The following is a 23,951-nucleotide window of genomic DNA, read 5'->3' as shown; positions in this document are numbered from 1 at the left end:
TGCATGCTGCTAGCTTGTTTTTAATCAGAGGGTTGTCTATTAAAACATTGCAGACCTGTTGGCACCTATGTGTGACTGTGGTGTGTCTGTCTGTGTGTGAGTTTGTGTGTGGCATACTTACGCAGAATGTGTTTTTCCATGCCGTCGGCTGCCTGTGACACACCCTTTCCACAGTCCAGCCCATCCTCTGCATGTGTGTGATCCCATGTTAGCAGCTGGTGGGCTCTATAAATAGCCTGGCCTGAGATGTCTCTGGAAAACCAAAGGAAACAAACACCTTGTGAAACCTTTAAAAATGTAAATACTTGTTCTTGCATTATTTCTTGGCCAAAAGGTCATAATGAACGCAGAATTGTCACACTGTGTCGATTACGATTGACTATCCGTCAGTGCATGGCCAATGTGAGATTTGCCTTACAAATTCTATTATGTTTTCTGTCATGGTCCATCACTTTTAGACCCAGTGCCAGGCTCCCACAGCGCTCTTTGGTGTTACTGCTCATATGCCGCTCACACGGTCTAAGAAGCTAACAATTTGTAAAGATCTGCCTGTTTTACCATAAGGGAAAACAATAAAATATTGTGTCTACACCTATTATGTATGCTTAGGCAGTTATTTGATGATGCCGCTAGGCCTCTCTGGTATAATGTCTTCACTTGGCACTGGAAGTGTACAAAATCATCAAGCAATCAAAGTCGAAAATCAGTTCCTAAAAGATAACTTCATATATTCTCTATATTTTATTGCATCTGTGCAGGATATGTGTATTCAAGCATACCAGGTGATGGATTTCTTGCAGCAAGTGAGATAACATTGTCCTCCCAGAGACACACTGAGAGGCAGGTGCTGAAAACTTTAGAGAAATAAACACACTGGCTAGCAGCTACTCTAGCAGCTAGCCTGTTAGTGCTGTGCTGAATGAGCACTTCCATTCCAGCACATTACAGCAGTCTGATAAAGAGCAGCTGCTGTGTAATTTCACTGCCCTGCAGAGTGACGTTAATGTGTGTCTACACTTGTGTGTTTGTTTTGTTTTATCCGTGCCGCCGATGATTCCCTTACAATCCCTGGAGCCCCAACGTAGCAGTTTCTCGGTTGCTTTGAAGTAGCCGACCCCCATGTTGCTTCCCATTGTGAGTTATTCATCTGTGTGTGGTTGGAAATGACCTCCAGTCTGGTTAGCAGGCATCCAGAACTCGCTTGTCCGCACCCTGCTCTGACTGACATCTGTGCATCTTCATGTGTGCGAGAAGAGTTTAAGTGCCTGAGAAGTGATCTCATGCAAGCCTGAGAGTGACAGGGCACCTGTGGTCGGACCTCACCGTGAACCCGAAAACACATATGACACACTCATGTGCTCATGGACTAGCAAAGCTGTGCAATGCGACCCATCTCCCTTCGTAGCTTCAACAGTATTATCCCCCACCAGCAAATTTCATCTGGCCCCACCACCTGTTGCCTGCTGTATTTCACTCAGGCCAAGAGCCTTCTGTTTCCCTTCATAAGAAACAGAGCTCTGCAAGAAGTAGGCATGACCCTGGGGGCGGCAATCCTAGACTAATCTAATTACTCCGAGTCAAGGCTTGAATAAGATTGAGTCTACACCAACTTGAAATTTCTTAACTCAATCTAGCAGCAAAAGTGTTACACAGTAAACAAGTCAAGCTGTCAAGCAGTAGTGCAGATTTGGGATTGGGTCCAGACAATGTGGCTTAAAGGTACTCCATGTAGCTGAGACATACTTAATAGTGGCTTCCAGGCACAATAACCTGAGAAATTACAAATTATTCATTTTGCTTTTGAAAACAGTTTTGTGAACTTCTCATTTAAGAACTATTAAAAGTTCCTGAAGGGCAGAGTTTTTAGCTGCGCATTAATAAGCTGGCTAACTATTGCTAATAAAATTAGCCATGGATGACTGTCATTTTATCTGATGAAAAAAAATACAATGCCTGTTTTCATCCCACCCCACGGTTTATAAACTTGTACCAGAATGTAAGTGGAATGTAAATCTGCTGTTTACTCTTTGAGAAACATTACGAATTCATATGATGATGGCTAATTAGCAAGCTAACTATTGCGAAAAAAGGCTTGATAGCAATGTTCCCTCTAATTTTTCACGTGTCTGAGCGAACGCACAAACTCCCTGAGCGTCCCTTGGACCACTGTGAGCAACAGCAGACGTGTGCACTGTGGTCACGCCAGCGTTGAATCCATCCAAGTTACATGGTTTATTAAAATAATCAAATCACAGCATTTACATTTATGTTAGACTACTTTTAATTAAGTACTTTAGCCCACTTACAATGAAAATTAAACAAAAAATCTTGTTCATGCCCTGTGTAGTATGTTAGCACTATTGGAAGTAATAAATAAATAAGATAAATAAAGAAAATAAATACCCGATTTTGTCCTCCGCTGTCCAAAATCAGAGTAATTCAATTTTTAAAATTAAATAAATACATTTTCAAAGAGTCTCTTGGAATTTTTTATTTTCAAATACAAGTTGTTAGATGAGTTTTTGGACTTCCTGAAGATAGTCTGAGATAAACACAGACTGGAATTGGCAGAGATAACAGATGTGATTCCTCCTGACTTTTCTTGAGATGAAGGGTGAAGAGACAGGAGAGAAATGAGAGAAGAGATGTGAAGTTATTCAGGAGGTAAAATTATTTCTGTGTTAAAGTCTACATACAATGACATGTAAAGGAGTTTTTCTTTTCTAATGTAGCCAAGTGCTTGCTCCTAGTGTGCCGTCTAATTTTTGAGGTTTTCTCTCGGGAATTGTCGGGTCCTTAAAGCACTTTGTGGTGACTGATGTTAAGATTTGGTACTATATTAAAAAAATGAATTGAATGTTTTGGCTTACAACTTTTGTTCTGACCTTCTTCTGTTTTGATAATAAGTTTTGGTATTGTGTCTCATGTTTGTGAGCCAAGATCACTGTGAGCCTTAAGTTTAACCATGTAAACTGTGGTTGGGTTCCTTGTGCAGTTGTCTGTAAATTTGCTTGTCATTATACCTTTGTATGAGTTCACTTCATTGCTTGTTATATCCGAGGGCTCTTTATTCCAAAAAGGTACATTGTTTTCTCTGAACTTTTTACCTTGTTAGACTTTTACTGTAATCTGGAGCTTTCCGTAAGTAAAGGCAAAATATCTTCCTCCTCTTTTTTTCCAGATGGTATCCATCGTGTTGTTGCCCTCTGCACACTGCGGGTCACTATCATCACTGATGACATGCTGACAAACAGCATCACGGTTCGTCTGGAGAACATGTCCCAGGAGCGTTTTCTATCTCCCCTGCTCAGCCTCTTTCTTGAGGGAGTGGCGGATGTACTCTCCACCAAGCGGGAAGCAGTGTTTGTGTTTAACATCCAAAACGACACCGACGTCCAAGGCTCCATCCTCAACGTAACCTTTTCGGCGCTGCAGCCCGGAGGGGCTCCTGGTAAAGGCATGTTCTTCCCATCTGAGGAGCTGCAGGAGCAGATCTACCTCCACAGGACTCGACTCAGGCTCATATCCACTCAAGAGGTAACGCACAGTCCTGAGGTCAAAAACATCAGAAGCATTAGTAGAAGAAATAAATGTAGCTAAAATTCCTTCTTCCATTCAGGTGTTGCCGTTTGATGATAACATCTGCCTACGGGAGCCCTGCGAGAACTACATGAAGTGTGTATCAGTGCTGAAGTTTGACAGCTCCCCTCCCTTCATCGCCTCTGACACGGTTCTGTTTCGACCTATCCACCCCATCAACGGGCTGCGCTGCCGCTGCCCGGTCGGTTTCACCGGAGAATACTGTGAGACCGAGATCGACCTCTGCTATTCAGGGCCCTGCAAGAACAACGGGAGGTGTCGGAGCAGAGAGGGCGGTTATACCTGCGAGTGCCTGGAGGACTTCACAGGTGAGTTAAAAAGAAATAAACAAAGAAGAAGGTATTGAGTGATTCAAAGCTGTCAATCAGCTTGCCTTTTTTACCTAAACTATGTTGTGTATCCCCGATTACACATATACAACAATACCATATGAAAAGTCTATTATAAGCATGTGCAAGAGCTCATTTTGTTTGTGATAACAGTTTAAATAACCTGTGCAAAGCTGCTAAACCGCACAGACGGGTTGTAAAAGGTCTCACAGCCCATTGTTGTAGCTTGAGGTTGACCCCAGTACAGAAAGGACATGCTTTGTAGTACCGCAGGTAAAGCCACCTGCTTCCACACATGCATACAGTACACGAAATGTATTGCTGGAAAGGGGTGTACACAATCCTCACTACACCAGTCAGACCAGCTTCATCTGAAATAACATTTCACCTGTTTTCCAAAACCACAGTAGCTTTAATTTCTTTTGACGAGTAAAGAGTACTGGCAAGTAAACAAATTGCCTGTTAATCCTCATATATCAGTGAGTCACACACCAAGACTCAACAGATCAGTACAATTCAAAGCTGCTCCTATCAATATTTTTCTATTAACAATGGGAAAGTTATAATTAAAAAAGGAATGACTTGTAGGGACAAATCCAGAGAATTATAACTAATCTCTGTAATCCATCTTGGCACTGCAGAGCATCTCAGCGTGTTTATGCTCATCTTTATTTTGTTTTTCTAACCTGTAACTTTTTAACAGTTTTATTTATGTAACGTATTTATTTACACATAAACTCCGTGCCGTAAACACTGAATAACTTTACAAAGATCTAAATATAAGCTAAAATGCGCACATACAGTGAAATGTAAAAGAAATGTGAGACTAAAAGGTTTAAGTGTTCTTCTGAATTAAGACACAAGTGTAATTGACTTCAGGTCAGAGGGCAGCTTGTTCCAAAGAATAACACCGCAGTAACTGAAAGCACCATCAACACACTTGATGGCCTGAGAGGTTGCGCTGGATTATAGACACTGAGAAAGTCCACAGTGTAGTGGGGGATCAGATCATTGAGTTTATGAACCAGTAGAAGGATTTTAAAGGTTATTCTGTATTGAACTGGGAGCCAGAGAAGTGACTTCAGCACTGGGGTAATATGGTCAAATTAGCATGTTCGTGTAAGGAGTCTGGCTCCTGCTTCATTCTGAATCAGTCTGAATGAGAAGTCATCCTACTAATGATCTGGGTAATCCTGCAAAAAGAGTGCTAGAGTAGTGTATCCTGCTGGATTGCATGAAGTCAGTTTCAGAAGAGAATTTCCTAACGTTTTATATTTCTTTGAAAGTGGTACAAAGCATGAAAAACTGAATCGTGAAGTCTAAAAATAATCGAGCATATCAAACGAACAGCTGCACATTTCCCACAAGAGGTCTAAAATAAAAGGAAAAACTACTTCAGGTAAACGTTAAGCTCTGTTTGCTAAAAACAAAGTAACCACTGCAGGATCTTAATTATGAGACGTTTAGCAGTATACTAGCAAAACACAGCAAGCTGCCTGCTAACTTCAAACATGGACGTAAACAGTGCAGAGCTAAATATTCCAAATACTGAGATTACAAGTGTTTTGCAAGTGTTAAAGTAACTCATTACTCAGTTAGTCGATGAGCTATGGGAAAGTTCGGAACCTTTCATCATTCACATTCAAGCACTTTGCAAAATATTTCCGAATATCAGTGATCTTCCTCCCATACTTCCCCCTTGTACATCTGATACCTGACTGTCTCCACTCTTCTCTCCCTAATAGAGCCTAAACGGGCTCTGACAGCCTCCTGCTTCCCACCCCTCTGTGTCTCCCGACGCTCTGCCTCCCCTCTCTTTCTCATCCTCCATCTTATCTCAAGTAATTACCTGATTATATCTGACTTTGTCACTCATACTGCTTCTCGCCTTCTCCTCCTTGTGCCCATGTCCATCTTCTCCACCCACCCATCATATTTCCTTTACCTACATCTCGGTGTCCCCTCTTTGAAGGTCACAGTTCAACTCCTGATACTCAAGGGCCATCAGGGACTATTATGGGGCTGATGACAAGGGGAAGGCCTGTTTTGTCCTCTTCAGGTTTCCTGCATTACAGGGAAACAGATCCTTATAATTCCCCCTAGGAAAAAAGGATTATGCTGAGGAGAGAAGGGCCATTACCTGGTTCCAAGCTGTGCAGTTTTGGGGGTCTGTGTGTGCCCTGGAAGAGTAGAGCTTGTCTAGACATCAGATTGACACAAAACGCAGAATGGGACGCGGTGGCACCTATCACAAATATCATTACAGTCGGAAAGAGGCCTGCTGGCGTATTTACGTAGGAATTTTAAATGAGCAGAGCCAGGAAGCTGGGGCCAGTTGGCTGATTTTGGAAAAGCTAAAACCACATGGTCATTTAGAGGAATTTTCCCTTCCCGGACCTGTTGCGAAATTAAATTAGATAATGTAATATATCATGTATTTGATACCACCATGCAGCTTCAGTTAAGCAGTTAGCATGTGAAGGAGAAGGAGAAGTGTATGAGGGTAGCGATAACCTCATGACCAATGGGTAGTCAAGTAAGTTTGACCAGGCCTTAAGCAGCTCCGAACAGGAAGCCAAGCAAAGCAGCCACAGATGGATGAAAAGGGTTGAGGCTACAGGTTTAACATGTTCGCTGATACTGCTAGCCAAGAAGTAAAACAATAAAGATGTAAAAAAGGCAAGATTAATCCACTCCATAACATGCCCCGTACCCCAAAAACCACAGCGTATTTATGATGTAAGATGGGGAATTATTGTTTGCTTTTCTGCAAAATTAACATGAAATCACACACTGCTAATAAAGTACTTAAATTTAGTAAATTTAGTATAGTTATTTTTTTGTTTTCTGTAAAAACCAAAGGTAGTTTCTAGTGTACCTACCTTTAAGTAGCCTTAAGTGTGCCTACCTTTGCTAAATAAATAAATTATATCAAAATTCTGTTTAATTGCAGGGGTATTATGCCTTTAGTTGCGGGCATATCAGAAAATGTTGCCAAAGTGACTTAACCTAAGGTTTATTATCAGGATGGTAAAAACAAACAGGAATGCACTCATCCAAAAGTGGATTTCTTTTGTTCCTAACCTTGAATCACTCTAAGAGGTATTTAACTGATCAGCTGTTATCTGATCGTTGTTCGGTTTACAAGTTTAAAAGTGCAGTTAAATATAAGTTTAGCCATGCACTGAGCTTAGTGAAGGAAAGCCAGCAATCTTATCCCTGTCAGCTTGCTTTCTTTTTGCAGTCTTTGTCCCTCCACCGTGACTCTTTTTCCAAACTCTCTCTTCTCTCCAAACATGGCCAAATTACCTTCTGGCTAAGAAGTGTGCTTCTCAGAAAAGACCAGTAAACAAGGTTTTGTCAGTGTTATTAACTGTTTGGAGGGAGGCGTGCCTTTCTTGAACTGATGTTTTTGGAGGGACTTTAACAACAGAAAGTTAATGCCACGTTTAACGTGTGCATGTTAGTTGAATAAATGTGCTTTGCTGATAATCAAAGGCATCTTGTTTAAACAACTGGATTCCTTAAGGCTGAGTGAGGTCTGTATTTCAGTCAACTGTGGAAGGTACGCTTCGCATAAAAGATAACATAATGATAACAAATTGATGAGACAATCAGATGACATTTATTATCATTGCTATATTGCATTTGGGGGTGGACCAAGCACCAGCAAGAATGGGAAATTTAAAAAAAAATCTCATGCAAGCTTTAGTTCAAAATTTTTCATTTTGCATCTGTTGCTGACACAAGAGCTTTCATAATATATTATTTAATTTTTAGTTATGCATTTCATAGTAATGCACTGAGGAAGTCAACAATTTGCATCCATGATATCATTAAAATGTCAACATAGTGTTGGGGCCAGTGCCATCCCAGAACCCCCATTAGCTCCGCCCCTGGTAGTGCTGCAGCTGAGAAACACAGGCCATATCAATTAACAGCAAAATGTTTCTCACAGTAAAAAAGATGCAGAACAGCTCTGTGTAACTTGGTCCCTCTTTTTCTTGCAGGCGAGCACTGTGAGATTAATGCATCATCAGACCGCTGTGTACCAGGTGTGTGCAAGAATGGTGGTACGTGCATCAACAGGCTTGCAGGTGGTTTCATGTGCGAGTGTCCACCCGGGGAGTATGAGAAGCCCTACTGTGAGATGACCACCCGCAGCTTTCCTGGACAGTCCTTCATCACCTTCAGAGGCCTGCGGCAAAGGTTCCACTTCACCGTCTCCTTCATGTAAGTTTGGTATCTTTTGTGTCTACCTCTTTGCTTACTAATCACCATTACAACTGTCAAGATTACTGTTCTTATATGGCACACATACAGTTTATTATGGGAGCATGGTTGCCAACTCTCACATCTAAAACACACTTTTACCTTCAGTCTCACGCTCTAGTGCTGCACAAAGAGATCTCATGATAAGAGGAAGCCTAAAAAGCCACACCTTTATGAAAAAACAAACAAACAAAGGGTTTGCCATGTGCGCAGAAAAGTTTGTTTAACCTTTTAGCACCAAAAATGGTCCAAAAATATCAGATCAGTGTGGGAGGGAAGGACGTTTTCTTTACTTAAGCTGGTGATTTCTATGAAATCAAATTTATTTATATATATAAAATTTGAAAACGCAAACCACATAAGGAGTTGTCCGCTAGAGTGGGATTTTCACGGCATATTCTGCACCACATCTCTATGCGTTCATCATTTGTTTGAAGCCAGCTCACCTCCTGCAACCACTTTTCCGAGAATGCACGCTTCTTTTGCGGTTCGGACTCCTTCTGACATTTCTTTGGAGGTGGAGAAACACCAAAGTAATTGCTTAAAGGAGCTTACTTCTTTGACATCTTTAATAGTTCTAAACAAATGTCTGTCCTCCTCCAGAAAATCTGACGTACGCAAACACGCGTTGCAACTTCTTATCTGGTGCGCGTTTTTTATTTTGACAGCGAATGCGCACCTGCGGACCACTTATGTGCAGCCCTGGATATATAAAATGAATACATTCAATAGTCTTAGCCTCATGTTTTCCTTTTCTGACACTCACAGTAAAATGCTACAGTACACATTATTTAACATCCCACAATTAAACTCCCCTTCCATCTATCACTACATGGCCAATTTAACTTCAGTATTTACACTGAAACAACTTCAAAATACAACAGCAATAAATGCTGTCAGAATTAATAAATATTCCACTGTAGTAGATTCACAAAAATAGTCATTACTCAGAGATGCCCTTCTTAGCAGTTCTTGGTAAATGTAGGATGCCACAGACAGCAACCCCAGTGTATACCTGCAGTTCAGCAAGTTCATGCCTTTGCCTTTAATTTCTCCTTTACTTAGTAAGTGGTAGTTTCCACTCTTAAACAGCAGTAGTAAAATGATGGGATGATGAAGTTAAAACAAATGGGATCATATTGTGGGAATAAAAAAAAAAAATCAAAAAATGACACCCTGTGTATAATGAAGTATTGAATCCCAATGCACGCAGTGTTTACCCCAAACAGCTCTGGCATTCATTAACAGGTAGCCTAATGTGTGGAAACACATTATTTTAATTAATATAAATGATCATTCCAAATAAAAATAAAAACCCTAGTGATGATTTCACTAAAAAAGCAAAGAGAAAATTTTAGCAGCTTTAGCTTGATAGCTAATCGCGTTAATGTTAGCAAAGTATCACAGTTTTACGCTTGCCTTACTTTTTGTTGCTTCCAGCTAACTCTGATCAGAGCAGCTGTAAAGCCAATAGATGCACAATGATTATATACATGATAAACGAATATGACTTCAGCTAAATCCCTGATAATAGCTAGTTACTTGGACATGCTAATGACTGCAGCTGAGAATAACTATGGAAAAAGACATTTTTCTGAATGGTTTCAGAATTTAGTGTCACTATTTAAAATTCAGCACCCTGTGAGCATTTGTGCGTGTCATAAGCAGCAATTTAAACACAGTGGAAGTCAGCAAACTTAAGTGTGCCAGCTGGGACGTGCTGAGACATGCATGCACTTTTCCATTGTGTCTCACCTCCTTGAATACGTACATAGAGATGCACATTCAGGAACAACCAAGGTATAATTCACACAGTACATCTGAACATGAAGATTTATGATTTGTGCCTTTCACACTTTTTAAAACAAAGTGAAACCGCCAGAGGAAAAACAGGTGTACTGTAAATATTACAAAAAGAAGTACTTTAACTCATTTTTACCAGTAATAGGTGAGATGATTTTGTAAATCTGTGGACAGAGTGACGGTGAGAAAGGTTGCCAGTGAGGTGAAAACAGGAAAGGCTGTGTGATTTGTTTCCTAGATTCCCTTATCAGTGTTTGGCTTCAGCCATCCTGACTTCCTGCCCTCCTGGGCTCACTAGCATCTGCCGGCTGACTCCACTGCCCTCACCTTACACTCCAAACACACAGACAAACACACACACATCTGAACTTTGAACCCCGTAGAACACACACACAAGTAGGTGCTGGCTCATTTGCCAGGTCTTTTGTGTCGTTTTCACATGTAGACACAGTCATGCACCGTCTACTTCAGAAGCGCTGTTTCCTCTGTGCTTTACACATCCTTCCTTTCCTTTCCAAGTGACTTTTCCTCAAGAACGCCTCGGTTCTTTTCGTCATAAAACTTTCTGCAAGGTTCTCGACCTTTCAGTCCTGCACTGTTTGAGTTGGAGAGGCGTTAAAAAATGTGATGGGAAACACGAGCATCCCGTAAAGAAAAACAGCTGTAATTCATGCAGCCCTTTCTATGACACATATATGAAGTTCCTTTTATCAAAGTTAATCATCTTTACAAAAAAATTTTTTTTCAGGTTTGCTACCAGGGAAAGAAACGCCCTGCTCCTCTACAACGGCAGGTTCAACGAGAAACATGACTTCATCGCCCTGGAGATCATCGCTGAACAGATTCAGCTCACCTTCTCTGGAGGTTAGGCCCCGTAATGCGTGATCGTCTGCTTTTGTGTGTGCGACTGATGCGTATCAGTTCTCGGCTGCATTATAAGCAGATTAATATGGCGTAAGTGCGCGTTATCTAAAGTGACTTTTACAGAGACGTAGGTACATAATTCTTATCTATCTTCACTTTATTTTGACAAATGCACGTTAGTGCATACACAAATTATCCAAATATAGTAGAGTCAAACATGATGCTTTAAAGGATAGGAGTGTTTTATTTTGAAAGGACTGATTAATGGTGACACCTAACTGGCCAAAAAACACCACCACAAAATCCATGATGGCTAAGGTCCATAAGCAGCACGACAGTGGCAACTTATTTGTTTTAAACATTTTTGAAAGATCAATTCGTACAAACATTAGCGCATTTAAACTCATTCAAGTGTGCTCACACACCCAGCATCATTGTTACAACTGGTAACTGTTGAATGCAGATCAAACACATGTTCTCCGAGCTGAGTCTACTTTCCCATGGTCGCGTACAGGGAGGAATCCAGTTCAGTATGACTATTTTGGGTGAAGCCTGTTCGGGAGAGAAGCCAAGTCCTTGTGCCCTGCTTCAAAACTGACATATATCTAAACGTTCGACGCATGAATCATCAAATTAAATGTTTTGAATTATGAGTCACGTTTAATGAGAGGAGGAGGAGGGAAGCTCTCAGGATTAGTCGCAGTAATTTTCTTTCTGTGCTTTTCATTGGCGAAGTAGGACATCAGTTAATCGTGTTTGCTCCTTATCTTTCTATACAAAGACTCGCGCACACACACACTCAAGTCCTTAATGTTGCCGCGCTGTTTGCCGATTTCCCAGAGCAGGGGATGTGTGCCCCGGCTGCTCCTGCCCTTGACAAACAGGGTAAACCCTCTGCAAATCTGGTGCCGTTGTGCACTACAGTCTCCACACTGAGAATCACTGATGCTGCAGACTAATGCGTGTTGATTTATGATCTGTGTGGTGTGCGTGCATGTCAAGATAAGACACAGTGAATGTTTATTAGTAACTTATCAATAGCCAGTGGTTTATGTTTTAAAAATTGAAGTGATCCATGTATCGTGTTACAACGAGGTAAAACTTTTTAACCTTTTAAAGAAAGAGAGTACAGCCTTAGTATAAATAAAAGATCCTCAGGGGGGTTTCCTCCTTCCTTTTCTGCTAATGTTTGCAAGCAGCTCCGCTTTGCAAATTTTAGCAAGCAGTTTGACACTGATTGACAATTTGATTTGATTATTTTAAGCCCTTGTGTACAAATCGAGAAGTAGCATGCCCGTGTAGTCATGTGCACAAATCAAGTTGCAGAATTAACTAATAACAATTTGTTTCTCATGCAGGTGAGACAAAGACCACAGTGGCTCCCTACGTCCCGGGTGGAGTCAGTGACGGTCAGTGGCACTCAGTCCAGCTCCATTACTACAACAAGGTAAGAAATGCAAGCAGTCAGGTCACTTCCGTGTTTTCTTCCCTCCTCTTCCAGAAAACTTTTTCCATTCTCACCACTAAAACAAAGGATCCTGGCTCAAAGTTGGGAGAGAAGAGTTTGTGCTTGAATTTGATTTTTTTTTTCCTGTTTTGGTGTGCGATCCATAATACTGGGGTGATAGTGTGTTTAGCCAGGGTTGAGGATTAGTGAGTTCAGGAATTGTGTTGTGGGAGTGAAGAGGATTTCTTTGATGTTCACCAGTGATTTGTGAGATTATCTAAAAGTGTAGTTAGGTTGTTCCCCTGTGTTTCAGTCCTAAATTCTGAATTATAGCCTGGCTTCAAGTGTTAAAGTTCACCTTTGGGCCACTAAAGTGAATGTAGCATGTCTGTCTTAGTTAAGCGTGAATGACCTCCATATGCAGCCCAAGCATATTTCCATAATGCCGCAGTCTAGAGGTATTCCTAATCACCAACATCCGTGGGAATTATTAGTTTGTTTCACTCACAGCTCAAAGTGATTTCCTAAAATGTTCCCACGATGGTCCTGTTTTCTAAATGAGAAAAAAACCCGACTTTGATTATTTCGCAGTGTAGCTTGAGTATCCTCTTCAGCTGCAATATTATATTAAAAGGGTTTACATTGCAGTCAGTTCCTGGTGTAACTTGACAAACTTCCACCCTGCAGGCGTTGTTCTTATAATATTAAGCCAGACGAGAAATAAGAGAACGCTCTATTTCTGAGGATGAACAAGCTTTTGTGTCGTGTTTGGTTGCTGTAAAATTGAACGTTTGATAACTGCATTTAACGTTTGCTGTCAAAACAGAGTACTCATCAACCCAGTGTATGAAAGTTGAAACAGCATTAAATGCACCATCTTCCTGATGCTAATGGATCCTGTCCTCATCAGCATGTGCTGCCTTTACTCTTTGGAAGCTAAGAGGTGTGCTCGTGCTATCCAAAAAATATTGTTCCATCTTTTTCATTCTTTACTTTCGTGATTTCCCTAAATGTACGTGAGGCCGCAAGCTGTAGCATCACTGACTCGGCGTCGTATTACTGCAGCACCTGGGTCTTGCAACCTGTTAAAGAGAGTACCCCGATTCTTGGCCTGACACTTGCCTACAATGCACAGCTTCTCACATTTCACAGGTTGCTCGCCTTTCTTGTGTCCACGAGCTATAGATCCCTGAGCATGTTTGGTTGCCTTGACAGGGACGTATTCATCAAAGCTGATGAATCGGGCTGCCGCACTTTATGTGTTAGCTTCTGGGTTACATCTGTACGTCTATTGTTTGAGGTTGTATGACCTTTTTGTCAACTTCTTGACAGAATAGTGATGCTGTAGAAACAATGGTTCAAACCAGCTTCGGTGCTGCTGCAAGGCTCATCGCTACTACAGGTATTATTTCTGGATACAGTCTGTTGACATGGAAGACTTCTTTGTTTTGTTTGTCCATGGGGTTGTCAGGTATTTGTAAGAATGCCACCCTGGAAACGAGAGATTAATTCCCATGTCTGAACAGATTTCCTGCTTTGTTCCCTTTCTGTGCAGTTTGCTTTTGTTTTGTTTTTTTTATTTAACTCTACTGATCCTATAGGCTTCCTTTTCGATTCCCCAGCATGCAGATACAAGTAGGCAGCACACGAACGCACGCATTTGTAGCCCCAGTATCACAAGCGTTATTTGTGTGTGTGAAGGAGGGGGGCGTGTGCGTTTCGCTTCTGTCAGTCTTGATACAGACCAGTGATTTTCAGAGCTGGCGACACATTCCGTGAAATTAGCCCAAGGCCGACTGCAGCGCTGACACCGGGTCAGCTTTTCCTCATGTGCTGAATGATCAGAAGTCAGATTGACTGATGGTAATATAATCCTCCAAGCACTGGCGGGGGGATTAGTGGAAATGAATATGGCAGAAAGCAGTAATGTTCTCACAATAGATTAGGCCTGTTGACATGTGTATGTAGGAACATGATGAAGCCTCACATAGGATCTCTCTGTCTTTGTCTCAAACACACGCAGTGTGTGAGTCAGTCTGCACCAACAGGTTGTGTTGTGGTTGTATTCCCGTATAAAAGCAAGGTTGCCGATGTCCTTTTGCAGTTAAATTGCCATCCTGCAGCAACTAGGTCACTGTTAATAGAGGGATTTTCTGTTTCATGATGTGTATCTGAGGTTTTGGTTGGACTCTGAATGAAGTAGATAATGTGAATTTCATTGTATGCAGATGACAACAGATTTAACACAGTCATCTTATCTCAAACAGATTGCATGCGATTGCCATCTCGACCCCATTCAGTCACAAACAGCAACTGACTGCAAGTAGTCATAGGATTGGTCGCCATCTTCAGGGCAACCAGTTAAAAGCAAACTTTTTTTTAAACCCAAAACTGACATTTCTCCTTGTATAGAAAGAAAACAAACAACACACGCAAAGTAAAGTCAAAGCTCCCTCAAGCCTGTAATAGCTCGTGATAATGGCTTGCTTTATTTTTAATCACTGGCTTTAAACAAGTTAGCAGTTGTCCCAAGGAGGTGCAACTTAATCCAGGGTTGTTGGCCCCACATACAATCTAATTGTATTGTTTAACGGCACGCTCACGCAGTCCTCACACACACACACATGCACACACACCATGGTTTTTGGGTCAAACGATGAGGCGAGTGAAGCTGTGTACGACTTTATGTTTGCCCCCTTTTTTCAAGTGTCTGTAGCTGTCATCTGAAGAATTAGGGTGCCTTTAATAAAAACTGAAAGTCAAAGGTCAGGGGAGGGTTGGCATGACAACAGACATGGATTTGCAATTGTTGCGGTGATGAGAGTCGACTGGAAAGCTGGGTGTGCATGCGGTTAAATCCGGGGGAGGGGGGCCGACAAATCGAGAGTGTGCGTGTTTCTGAATGTGTGCTAATGTGTGTACCCCTATTAGAGAATGCCACACAATACCAATGGAAGGATAAAGACATTGTTGAGATTCCATAGAGCAAAGACTCAAGGACAGCCGACTGTGTTAGCAAACTCAAACAGGATGCACAGACGCAAACACAGATAAAAAGTGTGTTGAAGTGATATTCCTGGAGCAGCTGGAGGTTTTCTCCTGGGTTTTGATGTGTGTTAACTACAGGAAGTGATGCTTCTTGTTGCAGGAAATGATGCAATTTAGGACACTGGGCAGGATATGAGTTGTATCGTGATTGTGTGTCTGCTAGGCCACCTGCATGGAGGTTTTCACTCAACCTCGCAGCAACTACAACCTTAAAGTTAATTTCATGAACTCCACAGGTACCTCTTTAGTTACTATCAGAGTGTTAACAGTAAATATAAGTTTGCTACTTCCCACATATGCTGTACTCCAATAATCCTGTGGCTCTATTTCATGTATTATTATTATTAATATGTTGTTGGTTAGTACATTTACACAAGGGAACCAAGGAAATGATTAATAAGTTGGAATTTACAGCAACAATCTTAGTAACATTTTATATCATATTTAAAGCTAAAACAATGTAAAAATAACCTATAATTAACCTTCATGTAGCCCATCCTCATGGTCCTAAATCCAGGTCTGCAGACATGACGTGCCCGTGTGTTTGCAGTATTTTTATTATAGTGTTTTTCCCACATGATGTTAGACATGCTCATAGTATCGTGCCGGCTAATATTGGCTGTGATAATTGCAGTTAGGGTGTGCAGACAGCATTCCCAGACAGGCTTAGCGAGTACCATAAGTTCACTCTTACTTTTGCCTTTGCTGTTCTTCCCTCGGACTCACCGAGGTTGCTTGTGTGGCGGCGTTTTAATCATCAGAACATAAGTGCAAATTGCTTCACAGCGTAGTGTGAAATGTTTTTTAATATGCTGTGTGTGTGTTTGTTTTGCATTCCACCTCTGCAGGACTGAACCTCTCGGTTAATTAGAGACCTGTTACTCACCCCCACTGACAGGCTTTTTTTGATATTTAAAAAAAATGGTTTTGTGTTATGAAGGTATCGAAAACGTACAAATCTTAAATTTAACAAAGTTGATTTTCACTCTGCTTGTTTTTCAGCTCAGTTAAGTAATTGGTTATCTGTTAAACAATATGTACGTAGCAATTATTGTCAAAATATTCTCAAAGGAGCTCAAAAACATTGAAACAAGGGTAAGAAAATGTTGGAAAAGTAAAACAAAACAAAACAAAACAAAAACAAAACATACAGAGAACAGGGACCATCCTGCTTGTTGTCAGCGCTCAGTTCAAAACCCTGCATCTCTGGTGGTATGGGGGTACATTAGTGCCTAATTTATTTAGTTGGAAGCTTATATAATTGGTGTATACCGTCAGTGGTGAAAGGTGTACACAGGTTTATAGCATCATATGCTCTCATCCATTCCATATTGTGTCAGTTTAATTGACTTTTAGTTACATTTTGCACGACATCCCAACTTTTTTCAAAATACATGCATACCGAAATTTTATTAGGTCTCAGAGGGTAAAATATTGGAGGCTCCTGGTAATAGTCTCTGTAAATAAAGACCAAATACAAATATATTAATGCAGATTTTTGCTTTGTCTCGCTTTTAGTCACCAGAAGAGTGGATCCAAACACTTATCTCAGTCTGTGCTGTAAAATAAACAGACTCTTACCCTCGTCTTCGTGCTTCTATCCATCTCTTTGTTGATGTTTCAGGATTTATTTGGGTGTGCAGCATGAACTCACACACACACGCGCGCGCGCGCAGCCTTACGTACACGCGCTCAGTGGATAACTGTTTTTAAGATACGCTGCAAAGAGCCCGACAGTGGTTTTGAAGTAGTCATCCATCCTCCTTTAGTTGCAGTTTTCCATCAGCTTGCCCGGGTGGCCGTCGCACAACAGAGTGGCACGCATTCCTTTTTAGGTGTTTAACTGTGTCACTCTCACTCATACACTTCTGTGTGAGTGTTTGCTGCAGATGAAGGGCACAGGGCTCATTGTGTCTGTGCGTGCTATCTCGTGTTCCTGCACAGACATGGGTGAAGGTTTTGTGTGTTGTCTTTACTAAGTGCTTTTAAAAAAGGTTAAGTAGTTCTCTTTTTTTTTAAGGTGAAGCCCCAGACTCTGCATTCCCAGTCAGGGTATGTTTTCAGAGGAAGAGGCCATGTTATTCTTTGTTCTTCTTGATGTTTCCACAGACCTTAGACAGTTGAGGTTATCATCACACATAAACACACACAGTGCCTTTAGCTACCTTTAGCTGCTATTTTACCAACTGTAATACGATACAGCAACATGTGTTCATGTTCAAACATTGTAGGTAAACCTACACCCCCTCAGAGGAAAAATATTGATCACTTTTTACTAACTTACTGTAATCATCACATAGTGCTGCACATGTTCTTGTGTCACTGTTGTGTTACTGGCTTTGTCGACATGCTGGTAGCCGGGTTTCGGGACGTTCACGTGTTTGAATGTTTCCACTGTTTTTTTCCTGCTGTAAATTTCACCTGTTCTTCACACAGCGTTGCATTTCACAGCGTGACGTAAATCTGCCACAGTCGCTTTTGTCCAAAGGCGGCAGTGCGTGAGTTGTTGCCTATTGTGCGAGGTGGTGGGAGAGGTGTTTTTGAAGTGGGCAAGTAGGATGTCGTTATTGTCGGCAAATTGGTCGGTAGCGAATGTAACCGCGGAGCATGAAGGCATCTCGCGTGCAGCGCTGTTGTTGTGCTGATGGGAACAAAGATTCAGACGCACTCCGTCACCGTACTTTTGATTTTTTTTTTTTCCATAATTTATTGCTTTTCTTAATGAAAAGACGCAATTAATCTGCACATACAAAAGAAGCAAAAAGTATAAAAAGAATCACAAAAAATGCACTAATTACACGTTCACGTGAGTAAAGAGCATACACGCATGCTGATGAGGCTTGGCTGTGAGCTGCAGGTCTAATGCAGTGTCTCTCTCTCACGGTGTCTCTCTCCCAGGACGGGTGGAGTCTGGTGGACTCCAGCGGAGCTCTGCGGCTCCCTCTCTATACCGCCTGGCTGGAGCTCAATAAGAAGGAGGTAACCTCTGACCTCTAGCTTAGTCCCCAACTGGGCTTTTTTTCCCCCTTCGCCTGGGTCTCATTTAGTCCTCGCTCTGCTTCTAGTACAGTCCACTGGACTAACTCTGTCACTTGGCTCTGGTCTAGTCTCCACTGTAGAAAATGCTGTCGTAGATGGTGTGGTTTTGGTTTGTTGTTTGGCTGTTGAAGGCTTTGACCTGGCTTTTCTGTTAGACTTCTTTATGAAGTCATGCATCACTTTTAAGGCCGTTTTTTTTCTTCTTCTAATATTTAGTTAAATCGTAACATTTTTACATGTTTGCTAGCGGTCTGCTTCTTCACTGCTTTTGTGGACACTTGCTTCTTTGCATGATATTACCGCAACGTGCCAATAACAATGTGTCACTGGTAGAAGGGATGATTATTACGTCATCCCTGTGTTTGTCCATAAACACAAGGGGGACCCACGAGTCATAACATTGCTCCACAGTGTTCTTCCAACACTATAAATAAGTTAGCTAATGCGTATGTCATGCATCAGTTTGTGAAGACTTGAACTGAACATTGAGGCCATCGGCACCTTGTTTTTTAAAAATTGGATGTCAAAAAAGGGATAGATCTGAAGAAAATGAGGGCATTGCATCCACAGACACTAGTGACTTCTCAGTCACAAGGTAGTTACCCCATAAAGCGTGTATACAGCATTTAATGAGGTCATAAATCTGGTGAGAAGTTGGGTCATTTTCTTATAAAACACAGGAGGCCAAGCTGAAGGTTGTCATGGTGGAAGAGGACAGCTCAGGCTAGATAGAAAGTTAGAGAGGCGATGGATGGTGGCTATATTGGACGAATGATGTTGAAGATGGAGCTGCCAGGCAGAAGGAAAAGAGGAAGACCAAAGAGAATATTCATGTAGTGAAGGAAGGACGTGCAGAGTGTAGGTGTGACATAAGAGGATGCTATGGACAAGGTAAAATACAGGGAGATGATCCACTCGACCTCTAACTGTCTAGTTAGACTTTCAGTGCATTTTTTTGAAGCAGTTGCCATTTCCTGACTATTTGAATGAGTTCTGCTTGTGTCATTTTTCAGACCTGGAAACTTTGTTTACTAGAAAACTTAAATCTCAAGGGATGAAAAATTAAGGCAAGACTAAAGTACCAAATATTTTTCTTCCTCGAGTGGCCACTTGGCTCCAAAATACTAAAAAAATGATCAACACGCACACCCAGGTCCAAAACATTTTCATTTCATAAAATACAGGAACTTATAAACATAAGGGCTTACAAACAAAATCTATACCTGTTTAGGTTTTGTTGAAGCTTCAAATTAGGAGCTTGTTTTCTTTGTAGGGTGATCGCTATGCTGCCTAAAGGCTTCATATCCACTAATTCAAGTCACTGAAGGCTGTCTTCTTAAAAGACTTTTGATGGAATTATCTGACAAATAGTGTGCCTTCAGTTTGTACTTCAGTTTAGGTGAGTGCATTCTTGCATTTTATTAGTATAATACTTAGGTTGAACTAGAAATCATCTCTGTTTTGAACCCACACAGTTTGTGGCTAAAGCTAGCTAACCTTGATTAGCGTTAGCTGGTATTTTAGTACTCGTGTAAATATGCTAACACCAAGCTCCAAAAACCCCAACATGGGTTTAAAGTTAAGTTTTCAAACCACATTGAGGCTAAAGTTGAAGCTTCAACATGTGGATTTTAGAAACTGGTGGTTGACATCGTCATGGGAATGGCCATCTTTAAAATACAATCTATGCTTCTGCAGCTGTAAACTCACATGGTACAGTTGATGCGTACGCTCATGTCTTTCCATGGTTCAGTCTAGCTTTATGTATTGAGCCTCTTTTCTTCTTTTCTCAAAACAATATTTAGCACAAGTTGGTGGTATAAAAATACTCAAGTGAGTAAATAAAGTCAATGTCAGGGTTTTTTTTAGGAGTTCAATTTTATGTGTAACATCTGATTAAAAGGTTTTTGCTTTGTAGTTTTGGTAGGCACTAACATTGTCATGATATTCAGTTTTATGATTAATACTCAGAAACATACTGCCCAGGGCTAAGGGAGTCTCCTCATGCATCACTTGTATCTTTTTCTGCTCCACTGCTCCGCCTGCCTGGAGAGTCTGCTACTTACAAATACCTAAACAGTGCATAAGCAGAAAGGACACAGTTACAGTGCTGTTGCTCATCATCTGTCAGTTCTCATTGCCTTCCTGTATAAGCATTCACTCAGGTGAAATAAACACGCTCGAGTCTAGGCAGGCAGGCAGACAAACAGGTGGGTAGACACCCACTGAGCAGTGGCTGTGTTTTCCTTGGCAACATCAGAGTGGCAGGTCTAAACTTTAAGCTTAGGCTCTGGTAATAATAACAGATGATAAATATCATCATGAGCTTGCACGCTTCTGTTTAGATTGTCATCTAACTTCAAATGCTATCATTAATCACCTGTTGTGTCGCTCAAAGTTTTGCCCTCAGAATGAAATAGTAGTGAGAAGTTAGATGAATGCAGTACATTTGCAATTTATTGGGTCGGGTTTGTTTTGTGCAGAGTTAGCGGTCAGTAGGAACAGTGGATTGTGTGTTTTGGACTGTGGAGATACAGTAACTACACCTTTCTGTCTTATGTCTGCTTTTTTTGCACCTTCTCCAATTTTTGACATTCCTTCCTAACTCTGCTGCGATGTGAAATATTGTGTGTGTGTGTATGTGTGTTACTAAGGGGAGGAAATTTCACACACCTCACCTAGCATGACCTAAACCTCTTATTAACTGTGCAAAAGACAGTGATTCAGTGGAATTTTTTGTGGGGAGGTGGGCATAAAAGTAGAAAGAGAGAAAGAGAAAATCCACACAGTTTATAGCTGCTCTGCCCTCCCTGCAGTAAAATATTCTCCTCCTCCTGTCTTGCCTCTTGGCCTCCTCATTCTTCTCCCTGCATCTCTTTATCTCTTCTGTGATCCCTGTCAGATCCGGCTTTTATTGCACCATTAGGTTTTTTTCCTGCAAAACATTAGCATCAACCCTGATGATCCTTAATCGCTTTATGCTGTGAGCTCTGCGAGGCCCTTTAAATAACAATTAGATGGTCACTGTGCAGCAGTAGCTCCTACCTCAGAGGCCAGACTCAGACCTCTGTGTCACATGATCATAATTAGCCAAAGTCTAGTTGAAGATGCAACAAAAAATAGGATTTTTACTAATTGCATATGTACATGTATATACCAGGCAGAGTCCTAAAGTTGTGTATGTAAGTAAGTAATGTAAAAGAAGAGCAAAAGTTTATTGTTATTAATTAAGCAAAAGAAGACAAAGAGCCAAAGCCTGCCTATGAACTGTGCTTCCACCAAGGTCAACTTTAAAAAATAAAAAAGTGATCAAAAGGATTCTCCTTTTGCCCATCCTCCATCCTCCACCAGAAATTTCACGATTCCTAGTTGTAGTAGTTTTGCATTAGCTTGCTGACAAAGAGGCAGACAAAAGGCGCCTATGACATACCTCAAGCATTACAACAAGCAGATAAAACACATCATTCGGAAGGTAATGCCATTGATGTCAGCATACCGGCTGTTTGACTTTGCCAACTAGGGGGAAGGAATTTTCTCGAGAGGGTCCAAACAGGATAAAGTTACTCTTGCGTCCGCTTATGTGTCGTCTGCATGTTGGTTGTGCCTCTTGAAAGCCTCGAGCCAACAATGGCTGCTGTCCGTCTGTTACACTGACAGATAGATCGAAGCCGTGAGACGATGGGGATGGCAGTAACATATATTCTTGAACATGGTACATTGTAGCCTCGTGTAAAGTGTGTGTGTGTTCACACTTCTAGGTTTACACAGCCACAGGGCAGGTGAGGTAATGTGGACATGATAGAGTTTGTTGCTGCCAGAGGGAAGGTGGGATACGCGAGCCCGTGTGTGACATGATCGAAAATCACTTCACTTCACTCACATACACAAACACCAGAGTTGGTTTTGGTTCTGTGCCCGTCTTTATTTTGGCTCCAGCCTTTTCCCTGATTAAAACCATTCTTTTGCGGCTACTTTATGAAAATAAAAACACGCTTGGTCCTATTTTGTAGTTTGCACAGTTTAACCGCAAGCACCAAAAACCATCAAGGGCACATTTTCAGGCATCCATTTTCATCCAGTCATCAGAGTAACAATGGCGTTTCCTCAGGCGACTGCAAATAAAATAAAAGACTGTGCGCTCTCCTTCCTTTATGATCCCAGTGAATTATGTGGACGTTTGCAGCGCTGCTCGCCGCTTCCTGCATCGCTCCCGCACGCACGAGCTCGCCACTCGCTCACTCAATGTGCACGCCTGTAAACGCATTCTGCAGACATCCTTTCCATACTCCCCGAGCACATCCGTGAACAAGGACATAATCACCACTTCTGTCCTGCCCACTCGACACACGCACACGCACACGCACACACACACACAAACACACACACACACACACTTTCAGGTTGCTTGTTGCTCATTGTGACAGTGTTTAAGGTGTTTTCTGGGTCAGTCATTGAGCTACATGTAACAGTCTGTGCAGCATTGCTCTTTATCCTGGCCGCGGGGCTGGCTAAGTTATCATGTCGGCTTTGACAGACAGGCACGTAATAATGGAGTTGTCAGTGTGTGCGTCTGTGTTGGTGGGAGGAAAACGGTGTGTGGGCTTGAAAGTGTCCCCCTCAGACACACACAGTGTACACTTTTTCTGCATTTTTGCCTAAGCTAGAACTTGTGTGTATCCGTGCGTGTGCTTGCGCAACGCGGGTTTTCGGCCAATCACCTCATGCCCTCCGCCCTCCTCGTCTTTGTGGTAAGCTGTGGGGATCAAGTGCGTTGCCATGGCTGCAGCAAGCCTATCACCCCTGGAGACGACACCTTAGAGAGAGGGAATCCTCGACGAAGTCAGGCGGAAGGTAAATGAGAGCCTCTCATGGGGCCCCTCAAAGCGAGGGCCAAGTGCACTTTAAAAGAAGGGGTCAGAGAGAAGCCTGAAGCAGCTCATGTTTGAAGCTAACAGGCACACTTAGTGTTCAGTTATAGACATGGCAACATTTACAGCAATTTAAATGGGAATTCATAAAAACAAAAGTAGTAGCAGCACAAACTGATTTTGCATTTGCGTAAACTCTAAAACTTTGACAGATGGCAGACTTCGGCGCAACTAGTAGACTAGTTTTGATCAGATGTTGGGCTGTTTATGCCATACAGACAGGACAACTCTGCCAGTAGGGATCCACAGATACATCCATAGACACGGTAAAAGATAGATGTAACTTCTGGATCTGAAAAGTGAATACACAAAAGATGTAAACTGTCCGTTAGTTTACTGGACAACAGTGCTGAGCAGAAGGTGGGGACAGAAGTGTGTGTGTGTGTGTTATTGGAGGGGTGGGTGCCACATATAGCGGCCCAGGGCAGACTCCAGTAAGGACTCCGCCCTTCAGTGCACGGTGAGCTATAGTGGGGCCTAAACTGCATTCTCTTAATGACTTTTATAGAAGACTTCATATTGAATGCAATCCTAATTACATTTTTTTAAATTTATGGTCAATCCAAGGACAGGGTTAAAGTCTTTAAAATCTTTAGCCAATGAGCGTGCAGCTTCGCAGTC

General features: G+C 41.7%; 1 protein-coding gene across 1 annotated transcript in view; it reads left to right on the top strand.

Annotated features, from left to right (window-relative positions):
- celsr1a (cadherin EGF LAG seven-pass G-type receptor 1a) overlaps window positions 1–23,951 on the top strand; it is a 98,270-nt gene that overhangs the window by 36,549 nt on the left and 37,770 nt on the right. The window contains exons 2-6 of the mRNA XM_085436064.1: window positions 3,182–3,537; window positions 3,620–3,908; window positions 7,940–8,162; window positions 10,753–10,868; window positions 12,227–12,315. Coding sequence (XP_085292190.1) covers window positions 3,182–3,537; window positions 3,620–3,908; window positions 7,940–8,162; window positions 10,753–10,868; window positions 12,227–12,315 — 1,073 coding nt within the window. The remainder of the gene's footprint in view (window positions 1–3,181; window positions 3,538–3,619; window positions 3,909–7,939; window positions 8,163–10,752; window positions 10,869–12,226; window positions 12,316–23,951) is intronic.

This window comes from Copadichromis virginalis, linkage group LG17 (genome assembly GCF_057382275.1).
Source record: "Copadichromis virginalis isolate Kocher_CV1m ecotype Utaka linkage group LG17, C_Virginalis_male_GT1.1, whole genome shotgun sequence".
Taxonomy (NCBI): Eukaryota; Metazoa; Chordata; class Actinopteri; order Cichliformes; family Cichlidae; genus Copadichromis; species Copadichromis virginalis.
Note: the sequence above shows the minus strand (reverse complement) of the source record. Positions and strands in the feature narration are given on the sequence as shown.